Source organism: Candoia aspera, chromosome 17, assembly GCF_035149785.1.
Source record: "Candoia aspera isolate rCanAsp1 chromosome 17, rCanAsp1.hap2, whole genome shotgun sequence".
In the NCBI taxonomy this organism is placed as follows: Eukaryota; Metazoa; Chordata; class Lepidosauria; order Squamata; family Boidae; genus Candoia; species Candoia aspera.
The window spans coordinates 2602466-2623597 of record NC_086169.1 but is presented as its reverse complement, the minus strand read 5'-3'; the positions used below and the strand labels follow the sequence as shown (position 1 = coordinate 2623597).

The following is a 21132-nucleotide window of genomic DNA, read 5'->3' as shown; positions in this document are numbered from 1 at the left end:
TGTGAAGACTATTAAATATTTGCAGTTTTTCTGGATGTTGGTGTGTTGAAAAGTAATTATCTCCATTCATCTGGGGAGGGGGGAAGGAATGGCCAGAAACAGCTTGGGGGGGGTCTTTGGTCGTTCAAGCGGGAGCTTCTGTCTTGTCCCCTTGCAGAGAGAGGGAGACCCTCCCCCAAATCCTGCCCACGTGTTCCCCAACTTTCCATCCCCCCTCCTCCCTTTCTTCCCAAACCACGTTTTCCAGGGCAGCCTACGAGACATTTGAAACCTCTCCATTTGCAACAAGTCTCTTTTGCTGAGGCTTTTAAGGGGTGCCCCGATTTTTAGCAGCTGCACCCCCAAATCTGCCTTTTGTCGCAGCTCCGGTTTGATTGTCTCGGGAAGGACGAATGTCACAACTCTGAGTGAGTCTGCGGGAGCCCTATTTCCCTGGCTCTCAAGCGCGTGCGCCTAGCATTATCAGCCGCTCTGCCAAACGTTCAAAAGTTGGGTCCCCCCCACTTTTGAATTTCTTTCCCCTCCTGGCCGCCTCGTGGATCAACATGGAACAAGATGGTTTTAATTTAAAACTCCACACAGTTTCAATTCCACAGGTTTGGTGGCTCATTATGACAAGGTCCCCATTAGGGTAATTCTTGAGTTGGGAGGGACCTAAGAGGTCATCAAGTCCGACCCCCTGCACACCGTGGGATTCACTATGCCATCCCCGGATCAAGTCGTTATTGGGGAGGGAAGGAAAGTCTTTCTAGGCAATGCAAATACTGATATGTATATTCAGATTCATCTGTCTCTGCAGATACATTTTTATATACAAGCATCTCTCTCTCTATATGTGTGTATATATATATATATATATATATATATATCTATATCTTCAGCAAAGGATCGTTACCTTGTCGTGGTGCTGGAGCTTGAGCACCTCAATGATGCCATGAGCTAAACCGTGAAGGGCCACCCAAGACGGGAAGGTCATGACAGAGAGGTCAGACTAAATGCGATCCCTGGGGAAGGTAATGGCAACCCACCTCAGTATTCTTGCCGTGAAAACTAAATGGATCAGTACAACCAGAGATATGTCGGTATACCATCGGAAGATGAGACCCCCAGGTCGGAAGATGGTCAAAATGCTACTGGGGAGGAACAGAGGATGAGCTCAACTAGCCCCAGACGTGATGACGCAGCTAGCTCAAAGCCGAAAGGACGGCTAGCGGCCGACGGTGCTGGTGGTGAACGGCGAATCCAATGTTCTAAGGATCAACACACCATCGGAACCTGGAATGTAAGATCTATGAGCCAGGGCAAATTGGATGTGGTTATTGGTGAGATGTCAAGATTAAAGATAGACATTCTGGGCGTCAGTGAACTGAAATGGACTGGAATGGGCCACTTCACATCAAATGACCACCAGATCTACTACTGCGGACAAGAGGACCACAGAAGAAATGGAGTAGCCTTCATAATTAATAGTAAAGTGGCTAAAGCAGTGCTTGGATACAACCCAAAAAATGATAGAATGATCTCAATTCGAATTCAGGGCAAGCCATCTAACATCACAGTGATCCAAATATACGCCCCAACCACAAATGCTGAAGAAGCTGAAGTAGAGCAGTTCTATGAGGATCTGCAGCACCTACTGGACAACACGCCTAAAAGAGACGTTATTTTCATCACAGGAGACTGGAATGCTAAGGTGGGCAGTCAAATGACACCTCGAATTACAGGTAAGTATGGCCTGGGAGAACAAAACGAAGCAGGACACAGGCTGATAGAATTTTGCCAAGACAATTCACTCTGCATAACAAACACTCTCTTCCAACAACCTAAGAGACGGCTTTATACATGGACTTCACCAGATGGACAACACCGAAATCAGATTGATTACATCCTTTGCAGCCAAAGGTGGCGGACATCTGTACAGTCGGTAAAAACAAGGCCTGGAGCTGACTGTAGTTCAGATCACGAACTTCTTCTTGCACAATTTAGGATCAGACTCAAGACATTAGGGAAGACCCACAGATCAGCTAGATATGAGCTCACTAATATTCCTAAGGAATATGCAGTGGAGGTGAGGAATCGATTTAAGGGACTGGACTTAGTAGATAGGGTCCTGGAAGAACTCTGGACAGAAGTTGGCAGCATTGTTCAGGAGGCGGCAACAAAATACATCCCAAAGAAAGAGAAAACCAAGAAGGCAAAATGGCTGTCTGCTGAGACACTAGAAGTAGCCCAAGAAAGAAGGAAAGCAAAAGGCAACAGTGATAGGGGGAGATATGCCCAATTAAATGCAAAATTCCAGAGGTTAGCCAGAAGAGATAAGGAATTATTTTTAAACAAGCAATGCGCAGAAGTGGAAGAAGACAATAGAATAGGAAGGACAAGAGACCTCTTCCAGAAAATTAGAAACATCGGAGGTAAATTCCAGGCAAAAATGGGTATGATCAAAAACAAAGATGGCAAGGACCTAACAGAAGAAGAAGAGATCAAGAAAAGGTGGCAAGAATATACAGAAAACCTGTATAGGAAGGATAACAATATCGGGGATAGCTTTGACGGTGTGGTCGGTGAGCTAGAGCCAGACATCCTGAAGAGTGAGGTTGGGTGGGCCTTAAGAAGCATTGCTAATAACAAGGCAACAGGAGACGACGGCATCCCAGCTGAACTGTTCAAAATCTTGCAAGATGATGCTGTCAAGGTAATGCATGCTATATGCCAGCAAATTTGGAAAACACAAGAATGGCCATCAGACTGGAAAAAATCAACTTATATCCCCATACCAAAAAAGGGAAACACTAAAGAATGTTCAAACTATCGAACAGTGGCACTCATTTCACATGCCAGTAAGGTAATGCTCAAGATCCTGCAAGGTAGACTTCAGCAGTTCATGGAGCGAGAATTGCCAGACGTACAAGCTGGGTTTAGAAAAGGCAGAGGAACTAGAGACCAAATTGCCAATATCCGCTGGATAATGGAAAAAGCCAGGGAGTTTCAGAAAAACATCTATTTCTGTTTTATTGACTATTCTAATGCCTTTGACTGTGTGGACCATAACAAATTGTGGCAAGTTCTTAGTGGTATGGGGATACCAAGTCATCTTGTATGCCTCCTGAAGAATCTGTATAACGACCAAGTAGCAACAGTAAGAACAGACCACGGAACAATGGACTGGTTTAAGATTGGGAAAGGGGTATGGCAGGGCTGTATACTCTCACCCTACCTATTCAACTTGTATGCAGAACACATCATGCGACAAGCTGGCCTTGAGGAATCCAAGGCTGGAGTTAAAATCTCTGGAAGAAACATTAACAATCTCAGATATGCAGATGATACCACTTTGATGGCTGAAAGTGAAGAGGAACTGAGGAGCCTTATGATGAAGGTGAAAGAAGAAAGTGCAAAAGCTGGCTTGCAGCTAAACCTCAAAAAAACCAAGATTATGGCAACCAGCTTGATTGATAACTGGCAAATAGAGGGAGAAAATGTAGAAGCAGTGAAAGACTTTATATTCCTAGGTGCGAAGATTACTGCAGATGCTGACTGCAGTCAGGAAATCAGAAGACGCTTAATCCTTGGGAGAAGAGCAATGACAAATCTCGATAAAATAGTTAAGAGCAGAGACATCACACTGACAACAAAGGCCCGCATAGTTAAAGCAATGGTGTTCCCTGTAGTAACATATGGCTGCGAGAGCTGGACCATAAGGAAGGCTGAGAGAAGGAAGATCGATGCTTTTGAACTGTGGTGTTGGAGGAAAATTCTGAGAGTGCCTCGGACTGCAAGAAGATCAAACCAGTCCATCCTCCAGGAAATAAAGCCAGACTGCTCACTTGAGGGAATGATATTAAAGGCAAAACTGAAATACTTTGGCCACATCATGAGAAGACAGGACACCCTGGAGAAGATGCTGATGCTAGGGAGAGTGGAAGGCAAAAGGAAGAGGGGCCGACCAAGGGCAAGGTGGACGGATGACATTCTAGAGGTGACGGACTCGTCCCTGGGGGAGCTGGGGGTGTTGACGACCGACAGGAAGCTCTGGCGTGGGCTGGTCCATGAAGTCACGAAGAGTCGGAAGCGACTAAACGAATAAACAACAAAATATATATATATATATATATGTGGAGCAGGGCAGCTAATAAATGAAAATAAATAAATACTTACTGAATATAACCCAGGAAATATATATGAAGACCTATGAGAATATATATATATATATATATACACAAACACACACACACACAAACACACACACATACACATATATATATATTTGCATCTATAGGAATATGAAGACCTATGAGAAAAGACCTATTTGCATATATAGGAATATATGGTATATCTTACACCAGCCTCTTTCTCCCGGCTGCCATTGAGGACCGGAAGTGTCTTCGGAGAACCAAACGGACTGAGCCCTTTGCGCTCGCCTGGCCGTCCGCCGCTCCGGCGGACCCAGCCCCGCGCGTGCGCACGGCGGCGCCCGTCCCTCTTCCCAGAATGCACCGCAAGAACCCGCGAGTGAGGCGGAAGTGCTGGGCGAGGATGGGGCCAAGATGGCGCCTGGCGCTCGGGGCGCTTTTGGGATTCGTGGTTGCCCCTCCGTGGTAAGGGACTCCCCGGGACGGAGGGGAGACAGGGGGCGACCTTTCTGTCATTTTAGGGGGGGTCTTTTTCTTGAGGGCCAATATCCCCCAACCAGCTGCCCCTTTGCCAGAGGGGTTGGACTACAACTCCCATGGGGCTCTGGCGGACGCTCAGGTCGCCGCGGGGGGGAGGATGAGAGCTGTAGTGCAACCCTTTGGGGGGAATGAGCCCAGGGGCCCCTTCCAGTGCCTCTCTAGGGCTTTTCGTGGTGGCTGGGAACGATGGGAGGTGTAGTCCAGCCAACCTAGCCAGCCAGAGGTTTTCCCAGCAACGAGCGGGTTCGTTGCTGGAAATTTGGCCCTCCATTTTCAGCGTGAAAAGGGTCCTTAATCATGCCTTGGTGCTTAAATTAAAATTAAAGTCAGGGCTGCTCAGCAAGGACAGGGAAAAGAGGTAACAGGGCAGGACGGAAGAAAACGCAAACGGCGCCACCAAAATAGGGGGAATGGGGGAAAGGCCAAATTGGAATCCCCCTTTTGGCCTGGGTGGGGAGCTGCCCCCCTTCCCCACATGCAGCAGACGCCTCTCTTTTCTTGCCACCCTTTCCCATCTTGCAGGTCGGCCGAGGTGGTGCCTGAGAACGACGGAAAAGGCCCAGGTAAGGCTGGCACGCTTGGCACAGGCGAGGAGGCCCGGCCGGGGCGGATGGGCAGGTGCCCCCCGTCCCTTCCTCTCTGTTCGGCTCGGGCCTCCGGGGCGCCTCCCAAGGGCATTGCCCTCCCACTGTCCCCTTTGACTTCCCTGCAGCCAGCTTGCTGGGCACCACCCCATGTTGGCAGAGAGAGGATTTCGTGGTGACGACGCAGTGCGCTCCCTGCACGAGTTTTCAGATTGTAAGTGGGGCGCTCGGCCTCGAGGGGGCTCGGCGTGAGTCTGGGGGAATGGCTCGGCGGGGGTTTTGGGCAAAGCATGCCAAGGGTGGGTAGCGAGGGCCATGCACAGAGGTGCGAGCCATGGGTGGGCTTGAATCGTGTGCATCCATCGGCAATCGTGTCTGGCCTTTCTCTGGGTTGCGACAAGGCCGCTGCATAAAAATACGTCCCGCGCAGAGGGGCAGCAGGCTCCCTCATCGGAGTATGAGGATCTTGGTCGGATGGACCTTTGCGGAGAGGGCCCTTGATCGCAAGGCATGCGCGGAATGGAAAACGTTTTCTTTCAGCCTGGAGAAGAAAAGGCCCCATTTAAGCCAGCTGCCTTTGCTAAATCAGACATCCCTGGCCAGAAATCATCCCAATAAAAAAAAAGAGGGTTTTTTTTTCCAGCCTTGAAACAAAACTTTTGGAACATGGGCCTTTTGTTGACGGCTTCTTTTTTTTGACTGGGAAATGCTGCTGTTTGAAACAGGTAAAGTTTGGAAAGAGGATACATGAGTTTTGTTACGACCTGGGATCATTTGAAATGGCCATGTTCAGCTCCAGATTATTAGTATCTAGGAGAATTAGGCATGTACGCTGCCTTGAGCTGACCTATAAATATAAATAGGCAGGAGAAAAATCTAAAAATAAAAATAATAAACGTGTTCTGCAGACAGAGATTGTCAGAGAACAGGAAATCAGCCGGGTGGGCTCCTCCGAGTGGGATATGTTGCTTTTTTGCTCCTTTTAAATGTAATTCCAAAATCTGTTTTCTGCCAAGTTTATTATTTATTGCATTTCTACCCCACCACAATCCAAACTGACCTGCACTGGTTTCCTTGGTTGGCCAAACCCAAGGCCATCTAAGCAGACAGGAGTCTTCCATCCCAATTTAGAAGATGCTGTGAATTGAATCTCCGGTAGGCCAAACGCTCAATGCAAAGGATGAGAGCTCGGCACCCCCTTATTGGTCCTTAAACTCCTCCCTTCTCGCCTGTAGAAAACCATGTCAGAGTGCAGCGTCACCGGTTTTGTCGAGCAGATCCACTGCGGGGCCTCCAAGAAGGGAGAATTCAAGAGGTGGGTGCAGCGTTCAGGATGGGAGATCACCGGTGGGGGCGTTGCTAGGCAGAGACGCGTTTTGTTGACTACTGGAGCATGTTTGCCCTAAATTCTCACTGCTTAACAGACCTCCCTGAATCCCTCTCCCAGCTTCTCCATACTTGTAGTGGCATGTGGGAAAGACCTTGGGAGACGGGGTGAAGAGACGCTGCCTCGGGAACGGTCGGATAAGAGGCGGCTTAGCCCTCAGCTGCATAATGGGTGGAGAAAGAGGCTCAGAAGGGGCCCTCCCTGGTTTCTCGGGCTGTAAAGGAGACGGGGGGAGAACTGGACTTTCAGACTTGCCAGATTCTGTCAATGTAGCCTTACAGTAAAGTAGAATTAGCTCATCTGGTCGTGTTTCCTGGCTGGCCTTCCTGGGAAGGCTGACCATACTAAAGAGGAATCTTTCTGGCAATTTACAGTTTTCTGTTCTGAAATTTCATTCATTCATTCATTCATTCGTTCATTCATTCGATTTCTATAGCCGCCCATCTCAACAAGTGACTCTGGGCGGCGTACAACAGTAAAACTACAAAGCAATGGAAACAATTAAAATACAAAATAAGTATAGACGGCTGCCAAGCAAGCAACGTATGGATGGAATCTCGTCCTCCTCCGAGCGAAAGGCTTCTTCCTTTGCTTCATCCCTTTTCGGAAAAAAAAAGCTTGCAAACTTTGGGGGATCGATGAGGGACTTCCTTTCTGAGTGTGCATATTTTGGCAGCGTGCAACCCATGGCAACTAGAAGGAATTTGGGGCCCCTGACACGCAAGACGGGTGCGCGGTGTGCGGCGGCAAGGCTTAGCCGCAGCAGTACAAACCCATGAGCTGTGGCTGGGATCTGCCTGTTAAGTGTCATAGGCCTGGAAGGGACCCTGGAGATTTTCTAGTCCAACCCCCTGCTTGGCCCAGAGGGCTGGAAGTTGGTGTCTGTCACTCCCTTGCCGAGCTGCTCCGATCACCCCGGTTTTCTCCCCGCAGCTGCCGCTCCATGGAGTTGGAGACGCGGATCTTCTGGAAGTTTGAGGGCGCCATGCTCGGCGCGGCCGCCGTCTTTGCCCTGCTGGTGGTCTGCCGGCAGCGGGTGCTGGACGGAAAAGCCTTGGAGAAAGTGCGCAAGCAGATCGAATCCATCTAGCCGCAGGGGGACGGCCTTGCTTCGGCAAACCAAGGCGGAGAGCGACGGATCGGAAGCCCCCGTGCGGAGGAACGGACCGGCATCGTGGCCCTGGTCAAAATCGCCTTCCTCTGCTCTCCACCGCCAGGGAGGGCTGCTCCCACGTGGACCGGGGGGCGCTTCAATCTTCAGGGTGGTGGCGAAACGCGGGTGCCTCTCCTGCTTTGGGAAGACACGTGGCCTTGGCCCCCCTTCCCGGATCCTTCCTCTCCGAGCCCGATCTGGCCTTCCAATCGTGCAGCTCTAACCCTTTTCTGGAACTTTGACCCGTTGCTGTGCTTTAAGCCTCATTGCTGGACGTTTGTCGTTCGGACCAAGCCAGCCTCCTCCGTCGCTTCTCTGTTCCAGCCCTGGGGGCGAATCGGTTTCCTCTCGCTTGTGATTAAAGACTTCCCCGTTGAGCGTCTGGCAATAGAAGTGGGTGGTTGGCTGTCGTTCGAGGTTTGGGGCGGGGGCTCCCTAGGGGGCGAAGCTTCGGGACGCCACCTTCAGAAAAACTGGCCGTGCGGCCTCGAGGGTGGGTGACGGGGCTATGTTTAAAGGGTCGCCAGCTGCCCGGCCTTGGTGCAAAAGGATGGAGTCAACCGCAGGAAAAGTGGGTGGTGGGACCTCAGCAGACCTCCCTAACCAGGCCAGTTATACGCACAGCCCCTGCATTCACGCAGGGTGCTCACCGTGGTTAGTTTGACCCTGGGTTAGATCCTTTGCCTCATGGGAGGTGCAAACTTGGCTCTGTGGATGGGTCGGCGGCTTGGGACGAACCCAGAAAATGCGTTCATTCTAGAACCCAGGATGAGTGCGTGTGGCTGTGCATTATAACACCCCTTACCCCAAACAACGTCAAACTCTGCCTGGATTCAGATGACAGGCCAAGCCAGAATGTACTTGGCTTGTGGGCAGCCTCCAGTGTTTCGGGGGGTGTCTGAATTCCCAAACGGGGGAGAATTGACAATCCGTGTGTATGCTTTAGTCAAAATTAAAAGCATTTAGATTGAGAAGACGCCCCCTCCCTCCAAGATCAATTCTGGCCCCACCCTGGAGGGAAGCCAACTCAGAAATCCATTTTACCCCCTCCCCGCTGTAAAGCCATCCGCTGGAAGCCCTTGAGGGGAAAAATGCACTCTAGACATGCTCAGGAGTTTTCCTTTATTACTCTCAAAGCCCAGCTCCAGGATTCCAGCCAAGAGGGAGCCAGTCAGACAACACCCACCCACCCCCCATATCCCACCCCTGGAGCTGACAGATTGCAGAGAAGCAGAAAACGAAGTGAAGTGGCGGGCGGGAGACCGGTGGAGCGTCGTGCATCACAAGCATTTGAGCAGGAAAGCGTTGCAGGCAGCCCGGCGGGGGCAGTCGCATAGCTTGCCGATGCGGGCGCCTTTTCGGACAGCGCAGGGTTCGCCGAAGGAGCACTGGAAGGGAGGGGGAGAAGGTGAATCCCTGCCCCCCCAGGTCTCCGCCCCCTTTGTTTACCTGGTGAGCCATTTTGCTCTGGATTCCCTCCCCCTGAGATTAGGGTGAGGCAGAGCAGGTTGGAAGGGGCCCCGTTTGTCTCAGCTGTCCCCTGAGAACAGTGGCTAGAACCCCGTGCCAAACGGGGTTGGACTAGATGACCTCTGGGGTGGCCTCCAAGTCGAAGATTCTGGGATCTGTTTAGCCCTGCGGGGGGCCCAGCTTCGTCTTCCCCAAGTCGTGCTCTCTGGGTTGCTGCAAGCATACCCTTGAGGCTCTTCTGCTCACGTGGACGCCCCTCCTTAACCTGTAGGGGAGCCCCCCCCCTGATACCTTGGGCACTTGGTTGAATTTCTTCTCCCACGCAGAGACCTTCTTATGCTGCAGTTTTTCCAGCACCTCCTGCAGTTCTTCCAGCTGGAACAGGTTAAACGGTGCAAAGGGTTTAAGGCCCACCAACAGACCTCCCCCATTTCTCCCAACAGGACCTTAAGGAGAGCCCATCATCCTTTCCCCGTATTCTTTGTCCCCTAGAGACTGAGGCAAGGTACGCTTCCCCTGAACATGGAGGCTCCATGCAGCCTCCCTGCCTGGCCAAGGAACTGCAATGGAAGTCCTCAAAACGCAGCGCTCCTGAAGTCAAGCCGGCGCATCCCTTTCAGCCCAGCTCGCCAAATATAGATTATTCCCTTGTTGTGTAATGCGCTTGTCCAAGGTTAATGGCGCTGGGGCGGCCCCAACGGATCCTATTTTCTGAGTCTGCACGAACAGAGGATGGGTCCATCTAACTGCCGCTAAAAGGTCTTTGCCTCGGACGCGGCTCTCGTCGCTGAAGTTTGCTACGGCTAAACTACCAAGAAGGATGGGAAATCCCTTCCAAAACCCAGTTTAAACAGTCTTCCCCCAGGATAAGATCTATCCCAGTCCACTGCTAAGGCTCTCTGGGGCAGAATAATGGACCAAATAACGAAAGCAGCTGGCGCTAATCTGGCCTGTTCTGGGTGCACTGTACTGCAGTCCCCATCATCCCCTGGCCATGTGTCCAGAGGGCCCCAGGTCGCAGAAAGCACGACTTGTTCCCCTGGCCGAGATATGCAGCCCTGCTGCCCTTTGATGCATGCTGGCTTAATAGAGGTCTGTTTCCCCCCATCAGTGGGGACCCCGTTTCCAGGGAGTTTCTGCCACCGACCTCCTTAGACATCTCGGAACGGGCATCCCTGGCAGGGAACTGGATCCCCTGGTCACTGTGTTGCCCTCCTGAGCAATCCATGCCATGTTACCGTTCAACCAGCACGTCATTCGTCTTTTTGGGGTTCTCCCCCGTGGCACCCCACAACCCATCCCGCCACCCAGCCTCGGTTACTCACCAGCTCCTTCTCGTGCACCGGGTATGTGTGCTTGAGAGGCAATTCTTGAAGCGCTTGGCCAGCCGGCTGTCCCCGGGCCAGTAGGAACAGGCAGAAGAGAAGGGCCACCGTGCTCCAGCGGACCTGATCCATGGTTGACCTCACCCCGGGCAAGTCACAGGAGAGCACAACGTCTCAGCGCCCCGGAGAGCTGTCCACAGTGCTGAAACTGGGAGCTTCTTCGCCGGCTTCACGCAAGAAGGTGCATCTGGCAGCCTTTCGCTGGCAGCCCACGCCAGCCGCCGGGGCGGGGGGGGTCCTTCAAGTGCAGAAGACAAAGCCCCCCCCTCAAACCTGGTTTCCTGGGAATGAGCTTCTAGCGGGGGTGGGAAGAATCCAGAGCAGCAAAGGATGTTTGGGCAGAGAAGTGGCACAGCCGCGCCCGGATTTCGGGGTGGGGGGGTCGCTTCAGCAGGGGGCTGCCAATCAGATAGTCTCCGGAGGTTTTAACGCCTCTGCAATTTGGCAGAGCAGAATTAAGTGGCGCCATTCGATTCATCCATCCGCCTGGACGAGGCTCGGTGCTGGCAGCCAGCAACGTCCTGCTGGGCTGGAGCCAACGACCCCTCCTTGGTTTTGATGGGGGCCTCCCAGCCCATCGGATATCCAACAACTCTTCGGTTATTATTAGGTTTATCAAGGCTGCAGAACCATCTGCCAAACAAAGCAAGTCGCTGTTCTTGCCTTGTGTGTCTTCTGCTTCCCGCTTTCATCTCTGGCCCAACCCTTGGGATCAAGTGCTGTATCCAAAAAAACTGCGGCCCGGGGGAAGAGGCTCAGAATGCTTAGAAAAGCCGATGAATTAATGCAAGGTGGTATTTATTTACAAGGTGGCATTTATTTAGGTGGACTGCTCCTGAACGTGGAGGCTTGATTTAGCCACTCAGTTTAATGCATTACGGTCATGCCGGTCAATGACCATAAGAAAGATTTGATTTGAAGGTATTACGGGACCCCCCCTTTTCAGGAATTAGCTCCAATCCCTTTCTCGAGCCGTCGGTCCTGCTTGTGGCAACGCTCTTTTTTCTGATTTGTTTTAACTTATTAGAGAAACCGCCTTCTGCGGAGTTTGCGATGCACAAAAAACCAAAAACCAAAAACAGGTGGATCTTGCACCGTTTCTGCGGCAATGCTGGCCGTTTTTGACCGAATCCTGCAGACAACCCCAGACCCAACATCACGGGGAGATAAATGAAGGTCACAGTTTGGACAGCTCTTAAAATCTTTCCGAAGGGATATTTACTTATTTGTTGGCGGGGCGGACAAACATCATTTGCGGGCAGCTTGGTGCTCCTCTTTGGTTTAAGAGGGAGTTGGGGGTTTCTGCATCAAAGCTGAACCCAACGCGGAAACTTTGGCTGGGCTTCTACGCCGGGCTCTGCTGCGAATCTGCTTCATCGCGGTTTGTGGAATAAAACAAGTTTGCGGCATCCCGTTAGCCATGAACTGTGACCTCGCTTTAATAGCAGGTCAAGCCGAACAAATCGCGTCATGGCTTAGCTTAATGCACAAAGCAGGTTTGGGCCAACCCGGGTGTTTAGCGCTGGCGTGATTTATGGTTTAGCCCATTTCTCATCCAGCCCTCCTGCGCTGGGCCCGACTGATAAGCAAAAATCTGTTGAACGTGTTTTATCTCTCTCGGCGAATGCGAGAGGTGAACCAATAGGGGAGAAAGGCTCTCATTCTCAGAAGCCAAGGAGACACATCCATTTAATGCAGGAAAAAGCACCACACTTGAAATTCCAAACGTTGGTTGCAAAGACACTAAGACGCAAATGGGGAATTGTGGGTGTCTGGCTGAAAACGGGATCTGCCTTAGGGGGATCAGTATTTCTGAAAGCTTTGGGGCTGAAGAAGAATTTACAGCCGAATTTAATCCTTGAGTTGGAAGTCAAGCCAGCCTTCCCCCTGAATTTTAATGTTCCTCGGTGGGGCAGAATTGAGAACGCACCATCCTTTCTTCTTTAAAAAAAAAAGGAGATTAATGCAAGCAATGCCAAAATGTTGCCTGCCTTGGGGTGTCCTGCCTTCCGTAGAAAAGTTTGTTTTCTGTTTTCCTTTGGCTTTGCTATAATTCCTTGCCTGGTTTTTCCTGACCACCCTGCCTTCACCGCACCAAGGACAGCCTCCTGTGCATTGGTGGTTCTGAAAGAGATGGAGAAACTTAATCCCACTTCTATCTTATTGCAAATTAAAATCAACCTGATCCTGCTGGATGCTGTGAGCCCTCCACATTTATAGAAAAAAAAGCCTTTCTTGTCAATCTTGCTCTGCTAGCCTGTTGAGTTAGACAGAAAGGCGTGGGCAAAAGTTGGGCGTTGGACAGAAACATTGGCGTCATCTGGGCCAAGAATGGTGTTTCCCAGCCTCAGGGGCTTTAAGATATGTGGACTTCAAGTCCCAGAATTCCCCAGCCAGTCCACACATCTTAAAGCCCCTGAGGTTGGGAAACACCGGCCAAGATTATTAAATTATTAAATCTAAACGGAGTTAAAGTATAGTTAATTACACTGTTCCTGTTTGGATTTTTTCTTCTCCTTCAATCTGGTTCAGAATTACTGGGAGAAAAGATGGGGGCTCTCTTCTGGACAGGGCAGGGTGCACAGAAAACTCGGGGGGCAGCCCCCATCTGTTCTCCCAGTAATTCTGAACCTGATTGAAGGAGAAGAAAGAATCCAAACAACAGGAACAGCATAATTAATTATACTTTAACTCCGTTTAGAGCGAAAGGAAATTGGATCGAATCAGTTTAATCTTCAGCCCGGCCTCTTTTTCAAGGCTGGGCTCCTGGCATGCTGTTTGAAAGCTGGGGGTTGTCCTTGACCCCCCAAAGTGGTACAGTCCTGCTCTAGAGGAATGCCAGCCCCGGTGGGCGGGGCTGAAGACAGTAGGAGGAGCCTGGTCAAAAGTAGGAGGGGCTTCCTCTTCTCTCTTTCTGACTTCACCTTCTCCATTGCCTTTTCTGTCTGTCTCTCCCTGCCAGGAGAAATCCTCTTTCTAGTGACCCGAACTGACCCCTTTCCAAATTAAATTAAGGGCTGCAGGTTGCCCATCTGGCAGAACAGCTCAAAACTTGCATCAAAGCAAGGTCTCCACAGGACCCCCAGCCTTTTTGTCAGAGGTCAGAAATAGCAGCTTTTTCGTACTTCTGCTTTAGAAAGGCAATGCTCTATCCCAGAAATTCTCAAAAATTTAGCCCTTTCTCTGGAGAAGTTCTCCTGGTTGATCAAACCTCCCACCTTTTGCCTGGGCAAACTCAGCTTTGCCCCAAATGCAACCGCTTATAAGTTGAATCTTGAGGATTGAAGGGAAGTTGCTTTGCCTGAAATCTCCCCCGGGGGATCTGATGGAGCAGCATCTAATGAGATTTCCTTGGAAAAGCTGAGGGACCAAGACAGGTTTCAAGCAGATGGATTAAGCCTTGGGCGATACCATGCATGTTAATCACTCCTTGCCTTCCGAGCAGTTGTTGTTGTTTATTCGTTCAGTCACTTCCGACTCTTCGTGACTTCATGGACCAGCCCACGCCAGAGCTTCCTGTCGGTCATCGACACCCCCGGCTCCCCCAGGGACGAGTCCGTCACCTCTAGAATATCATCCGTCCATCTTGCCTTTGGTCGGCCCCTCTTCCTTTTGCCCTCCACTCTCCCTAGCATCAGCAACTTCTCCAGGCTGTCCTGTCTTCTCATTAGGTGGCCAAAGTACTTCAGCTTTGCCTTTAATATCATTCCCTCAAGTGAGCAGTCTGGCTTTATTTCCTGGAGGATGGACTGGTTTGATCTTCTGGCAGTCCAAGGCACTCTCAGGATTTTCCTCCAACACCACAGCTCCAAAGCATCCATCTTCCTTCGCTCAGCCTTCCTTATGGTCCAGCTCTCGCAGCCATATGTTACTACAGGGAACACCATTGCTTTAACTATGCGGACCTTTGTTGTCAGTGTGATGTCTCTGCTCTTAACTATTTTATCGAGATTTGTCGTTGCTCTTCTCCCAAGGATTAAGCGTCTTCTGATTTCCTGACTGCAGTCAGCATCTGCAGTAATCTTTGCACCTAGGAATACAAAGTCTTTGACTGCTTCTATATTTTCTCCCTCTATTTGCCAGTTATCAATCAAGCTGGTTGCCATAATCTTGGTTTTTTTGAGGTTTAGCTGCAAGCCAGCTCTTGCACTTTCTTCTTTCGCCTTCATCATAAGGCTCCTCAGTTCCTCTTACTGAGGAGTTCCTCTTCACTTTCAGCCATCAAAGTGGTATCATCTGCATATCTGAGACTGTTAATGTTTCTTCCAGCGATTTTAACTCCAGCCTTGGATCCCTCAAGCCCAGCTTGTCGCATGATGTGTTCTGCGTACAAGTTGAATAGGTAGGGTGAGAGGATACAGCCCTGCCGTACTCCTTTCCCAATCTTGAACCAGGCTGTTGTTCTGTGGTCTGTTCTTACTGTTGCTACTTGGTCGTTATACAGATTCTTCAGGAGGCAGACAAGATGACTTGGTGTCCCCAAGTCATACTGTATATTCCAAGCAGACTTATGATAATTTGATTTCCGTTGGAGGTTTTTTCTCCCCCCCACCCCAGGGGTGGGGAGGACACCGCAGCTGGTGAGAAATGAATGAAATTCATTATGGCGGGGAAAAAGTAAACATCGTGGGAAGTAACAAGCCCAAACTGACTGCCAACGCCTTCCTAATTCCGATTAAAGGCAGAACTGTTTTCAACAAAGGGTTGCCGAAGGCTAGGAAATCCACCTAACTGTTCTGCTCCACTGCTTTTAATAAAGCTAAGGCGTTAAAGAGAAGACAATCTGCTGACTGGCACGTGTCTTTCCGTGATGAGATGAACCCAAGTTTGCACCCTTCACCCGGTTAACTGCGATCCCGAACCATCAACCGACATGCAAGATTGGGGCACACGGTATATTCAGCTAAAAAGGGGTTGGCAAGGGGGAGGAATCAGCATGTTCTTGGTAAATGAGCGATGTGGGTTGGCCAAGCCCTGGTTTGGGGTTCAGCGCAAGGCACAACCAGGCCAAGCTGTGGCTGAGAATGTGAGGGCAGCCTGGGCTTTGGAATCTGCTTTCCAAGTGGGATGAAACAATCCAGGCTGGCCTGTGTGTTTGGAAGGGAATTTTATTTCATGCTTGGTGTAATCCCAGCTGGTTGGTAACCGATCTGCCTACACCTTTCTAAGCATCTTTAATGTCGCTTCCGAGGGAAATGACTTCACAGTTGACTGTCCCCCGTGTTCAGATCCTGGTGAACAGAGCTATCTTTTTGAAAGAATAATTTTAATCTCCATGCATCGCAGTCAAAAAGAGGGAGCGAAGATCAGGGCCAGGTTGATGGGCAAGAAGTCCAGGCTTTGCTCATCCCAACAAGTTAAGTTGTGATTCATGCATTTTTCTCTTGCCCGTAAAGGCTGCAAATTCTGAGAAATCTTTAATGATTGCAGGATTTAGTCACTGCTGATGGCAGCAAGGGAGGAGAAGAGAGAATTCAAGGTGTTTTTTAAATCCATTTCTCCGTTCCCAGAATTACATGGGCTGTGGTCACTGATATGCAAGTGGAAAAATGCACTCAAGCTATGCTTAGGAGCACTCTTTATTGCGCCAGGCTCGGCTGGGCAACCTGGCCAGAACAAGAACAGGAAGGAACCCACTTCCTTCCTTTTTTTCCTTCATGGCCAGAAACACGTCAATAATTTTAGCCTCCAACTTTTCAGGAAGACTTTGAATCTGCAACCTTCCCCAAGTTGCTGGACTCCAGTTCCCAGCATCCCTCATCCTGAAGTTGCTGGGGATTATTGCTCAGCATTTTTTAACCTCTGAGCTGCACACCTCAATCCCATGCCCCAATATCAGAGATGGTTCCTAGATGGAAAAAGATTCTGGGGACCGTTGGTAGAAAAAGCAGGCTTTGAGCCTTCCCATGATCAGCGAAGAGACCTGCCTCCCTGCCGGTTCATAAGAAAAACGATAGAAAGAGAATAAAAAAAATCTCCCCCCTAACGTTCATGGAGACGTCTTGGGTCTAAATTGGGAATTGGCTCAGTTGCTGGAATTCTGGGAACGCCATCTTTTTCTTCTCAATAAATCTTGCTAAAGAAAACTCCGAGAATCTGGCTTGGAAGGGAATCACTTTCGGTTTGAGGCTGCTGGCAAAGGTCTATCATTCAAAAGGGCTGCTGCCCGTGGGCAAGGAGAGAAAAGGCACTTGGCACATGCTCTGAGATACCCTTTCCTGTTCAGGACTTAGGTATGGTGGCGGCTGTTAATGTTTGTCTGGATGCCTCATATCTCATCGAGGTTGGGCCCTGTGGCTTTTCCCCGCCAACGTCCCTTCGGTCGTGTCTGGAGGTCCCTCTGGGCCTCCAATGCTTCAGCCGGCGCTGTCTCTCCCACCACAGGGAGATTTTTCTCAGCCTTGTCCTTGCCAGTTCTGGTGGTGCGGAGTTCCAAGGGCAATTCTGTTCGAACGTGGGGCACTTCTGGAGGATGGGCAGCGGACGGTGCCACCAGCTCGGAGGCTGCCATTTGAGTCAAGATATTTCGGGAAAGGACTGGAAGAGAAGGTGCAGAGTGTTAAAATGGGGACCCCGATGGAGGGTATTTCGGATCCGGGGCAGGAAGAGGCATTTCCTGCCTGCAGGATTTGCTCAGCCACATTTGGTTTCCATTTGCAAGCCCCTCCCGGCCCGTTCCCCCCACCCCCTCCCTCATTTTCCTTTCAAGGGGTGTTTGATCAGGAGGAAAAGACCCATCTGCCCCCCCCATTCCTTTGAGGGAGCAGTGCTGGTAACTTCCTGGTCTGAGAGCACCCCTAAATTTTATGGGCTTATAAACGTAGCTGTTTTTAGCTGGCCAAGCATGTGGTTGATTGGATCCCTGCTTGTCTATTGTTCTGTGTTAATTTATATGCGTGTTTTCTACATCAGCATTCATTTTTTTGCAATATTATTTCTGATAATATTCTATTCTATTCTATTCTATTCTATTCTATTCTATTCTATTCTATTCTATTCTATTCTATTCTATTCTATTCTAGCCACCTTCTGAAAGGTTTGTATGAAAAGGGAGGGGCAATTTATCTGCAATTAGCAAATGGCAGTTTGAGTTGAGACTGAAGGGCTACGGGCTCGGCGGAACCTCCAATTGCAGAAGCACTCTATCTTTCAATGTCAGGGCGACTGCCTTCATGCCCCATTACACTAGAAGTAGTGAGACAGCTGCAGGGCAAAACAGGACGCTGGAGCAGCCTTCCCCATCTGTCTGCTCTCCAGATGTGCAGGGAATCCTAGCACACCTGGAAGGCGCCAAGCTGGAGAAGGCAGAGGGTTCAGCCTGATCCAGCTGGGGCTTTTTCAGCCCAAGCACAGCTGGGCATCCCACATTTGACAGTAGACTACCCCTATCCAGGGAGGCTCCATTGAAAGGTGAGGGCGGCGACGGTTACCTCCGGATGGTTTGCGGTCCTCTCGGCCGACCTGAGAGCTGTCAAAAAACGAGGCGCAACTGGGCCAGATGAAGAGGCCGAAGGAGACGAGGAGAATCTGGAGAGGGAAAGAGACGCTGAAGGGAGGAGAGGAGATCCCGGGGACCCAGCACTCCGAGACCCACGGCCACCTACCACGAGGCAGGTGCTAGTCTGGGCCGCCTTGGCGGACGTCTGTGTCAGGAGTCCACGCAGCTTCCGCAGCTGGTCCAGAAGGGACCTGCAAGAGAAGGCAAAGCGTCGGAGAGTCCCGCCGGCCAGGAGTCCCTGCACACCGCCCGGGACAGAGCCACAGGCCGGGCACCAGGCTGGCCAGGAGAGGAGCGGTCTAGAGTTTGGCATTCTTCCCAGGCCACCAACTTCTGAGAAGGAAGGAAGGGGAAGGGGAAGGGAGGAAAGATGGAAAGGGAAGGAAGGAAGGAAGACAGGCAGGCAGGCAGGCTCTGCCGATTGGCGCACAAGAAGATTTTTTAATGGGACCCTTGATGGGAGATATGGAGACATCCAACTTGAAGGCTGTTGGCTAAAGGAAACCTTCCTATCCAGGAGCAGTCTACTGGAGTAGATCAGATGCCTGGAAAGACGGGTACTGACCTGGGACTCTGTTCACGGGCTTCCTGGAAGCACCTTGAAGTCCTTCTCTGGAAAGAGAAACTCACTCCTGATCAAGTCCCGTGTCTAGTTACAGGACAGCACCCCAGTCCAGGACTCAGGCGTGGCGGGGAGGTGGGCAGCCAAGATAAGCAGGGGAAAATCGTCAACCAACTCACTCTTTACGCTTCTCCAATTGCTGGACCTTCTTCTTCAGGTCCTGGTTCTGGGCCGAACAGGCGGCCACCCTGCCAAGGAAGCAGAGAAGCAGATGTGGGTTCCCTTTTCCTGCCTCTTGGCTTCCAGCTCCCCGATACTTCCTGGACTACAGTTCCCATCCCCAACGTCCCAGCTGCCGTGGCTGACAGGAAACGGAGTTGCTCCGTCCTCCTCCGATTTTTCATTTTGTTTCATTTCCTGGAGCTCAGACATCCCTCCCAGCATCCCTAAGGGCCGTGGCCAATGGGATTTGGAGTGGGGCACGCTTCCTGTGGCCACGGGAATGGGAATTCCAGAAGGAATGGGGATCCGGCACAGCAAGGAGACCACGCCTGTTTCTGCCAGGTTTCGGGGACCACAGATCCTCTCCTAACCACAATTGAGCATCAGACACGAGAACCTGCCAGTAGGGAAAAGAACTAGCCAGCATCCAAATTGCCTTCTCCGTAGCCCCGCTTCTCACCGGCTCTCCAGCCCATCCAGATATTCCTTCTTGCGCCGACGGCTGTCCTGAGCAGACTGCTTGTTGCGGATTTTCCTTCGTATTTTCTTGAGGATCCGCTCTTCCGCCTGCGGGGAAGGCACAGAGAGCAGGGCTGAAGCCTGCTGGGGGTCCCGCTGACCTGACTTTCCCCTGGCAGGATCGTCTGGTGGAATTCACGAGCCAGAGCCCAACACAAGCCCCTGGGGATGTGTTTTTGCTCAACTGGACCCGCCAGGCTGGCTCCCAACAACCAAAAGTCCTGTGCCCGTCTGTATCTGGATGGGAAGGGGATTTTCGCCTTGGGCCTGAAAGGGGGTGGGTGTGATCCCCTCCCTGCTGGATCCCCTCTCCATTTTGTGCAGTTGAGAGCAGGAAGGGGGTCCCTGCCAGTTTGCACAGCTACCCACCTGGGAGAGGTGCAGGGCATCGTGCAGCAAGACGCCCTCCTGGCTTAGCAGGCGTCTCTCCTCATCCGTCAGGAACAGGCCAGGGTGCTGGAGCTGTCCCGAGGGAAAATCGGTGGGCAGAGAAAGGCGAGGGGGTTCGTCAATTGTTTTTACCCCCATCAAAACTAGAATAATATAATTTTTCTAAAGGGTTTTAAACAGAAGATAAAAACTGGCAAGAAGCAATACGAAGGGAAAGGAAAGAGAAAGAAGAATAAAGGAAAATTAATCCAAATTGCAGGAAGAAATAGAAAGAGGTAGCTTCCAATTTCCTTTCTATAGCAAGCAGCGTAAAAAATAAAACAAATTTTCCAATCACGCTCCACTTTTTGGCATGGAGACCCATCTGGGGTTGATGCTGGAAATGGGGGAGGAGGAGGAAGAGAAGGTGGCCCTGTTATCTCAACTGCCAGGATTTTCTTCCGCTGGAATGGAGGAGAGGGCCTCTGCACATGAGCTAAAAGCTTTTTCCAACTTTTAGCACTCAAAACAAAACCGAAAGTAACAAAGGGATGTGGGCCCCCTGGTGGTGAAGTAAAGGAATTACAGGGCCACTGGCTGGACCAATAGGAAAGTTTTTCCGCTGCAATAGGCTGCAGAGGATCACGTGACCCTTCCCAGCCCCTATAAAAGTTTTCAGGACAGGGCTGTTTAGTAAAAATCAGTTTTTCAGAAAGGCCTCAGCCCTAACTAAGTTGTGCCTATGGGGTCCTCCAGGACATAGAGCTGGAAGGAAAGAACAGCCACCAGAGCAAGCCTCTCCACTGCAGAACTCAGCCCAGCACCTACCCCCTGTACACTGATTGGCTGCTGGGTGGGGCATTCTGGGAGTTGAAGTCCTCATGTCTTAAAGTTGCCAAGTTTGAGAAACACGGAAGGGTGAAACTTTGCCAGGAGTTTCCAGATGCGGATGGGGTGTGTGTTTGTGTGTGTGTCCCAAATGGCATCTCTTAACCCAGTTAGTGATGATGGTATGCACTTCAGATCCCCAGTGACTGGACTGGATCGGTGGCTTGTATTCCAGAATAACTTCATCCACCCTTTTGTGGCATCTTACCTGCTCCGTGGGAACCTCGGTCATGCTTAAATGGGTTGCCGCCTCTGATGCTTGGCTTGTGATGCAGGTGGAAGGGTGGGTCCTGGGGGGGCTCCAATTCTCTGAAAAAGAAACCCCAAAATATGATCCCAGTTGGGGGGAGGGCTGATAAAATTCGGGGGACAGAGACGGTTTGGCAGTAAAATCCTCATCCACCATTCTCTTCGGTGGAATT

General features: G+C 50.8%; 2 protein-coding genes across 2 annotated transcripts; one reads left to right on the top strand and one right to left on the bottom strand.

Annotated features, from left to right (window-relative positions):
- The first annotated feature begins 4293 nt into the window (after positions 1-4293).
- On the top strand, positions 4294-8179 carry JTB (jumping translocation breakpoint). The gene is made up of 5 exons (XM_063317195.1): positions 4294-4598; positions 5196-5236; positions 5386-5471; positions 6493-6572; positions 7578-8179. The coding sequence occupies exons 1-5, from the start codon at positions 4294-4296 to the stop codon at positions 7732-7734; spliced, it is 669 nt and encodes a 222-aa protein (XP_063173265.1). The 3' UTR covers positions 7735-8179.
- Positions 8180-16214: 8035 nt separating this feature from the next.
- Positions 16215-20942, bottom strand: CREB3L4 (cAMP responsive element binding protein 3 like 4). The gene is made up of 7 exons (XM_063317194.1): positions 20919-20942; positions 19823-20005; positions 19395-19501; positions 18892-18960; positions 18257-18341; positions 18083-18179; positions 16215-17189 (listed from the first exon to the last, which is right to left on the bottom strand). The coding sequence occupies exons 1-7, from the start codon at positions 20940-20942 to the stop codon at positions 16921-16923; spliced, it is 834 nt and encodes a 277-aa protein (XP_063173264.1). The 3' UTR covers positions 16215-16920.
- Positions 20943-21132: the final 190 nt, after the last annotated feature.

Excerpts from the sequence above, each read along its gene's own strand:
- CREB3L4 (XM_063317194.1), bottom strand. The coding sequence starts at position 20,942 with ATGACCGAGGTTCCCACGGAGCAG. Across the intron at positions 19,502-19,822 it reads ATGCCCTGCACCTCTCCCAG|GCGGAAGAGCGGATCCTCAA; the intron begins GTGGGTAGCTGT and ends CCTTCCCCGCAG. Across the intron at positions 18,961-19,394 it reads CTGGATGGGCTGGAGAGCCG|GGTGGCCGCCTGTTCGGCCC; the intron begins GTGAGAAGCGGG and ends CTTCCTTGGCAG.
- JTB (XM_063317195.1), top strand. The coding sequence starts at position 4,294 with ATGAGAAAAGACCTATTTGCATATATAGGAATATATGGTATATCTTAC. Across the intron at positions 5,237-5,385 it reads GAACGACGGAAAAGGCCCAG|CCAGCTTGCTGGGCACCACC; the intron begins GTAAGGCTGGCA and ends ACTTCCCTGCAG. Across the intron at positions 6,573-7,577 it reads AAGAAGGGAGAATTCAAGAG|CTGCCGCTCCATGGAGTTGG; the intron begins GTGGGTGCAGCG and ends TTCTCCCCGCAG.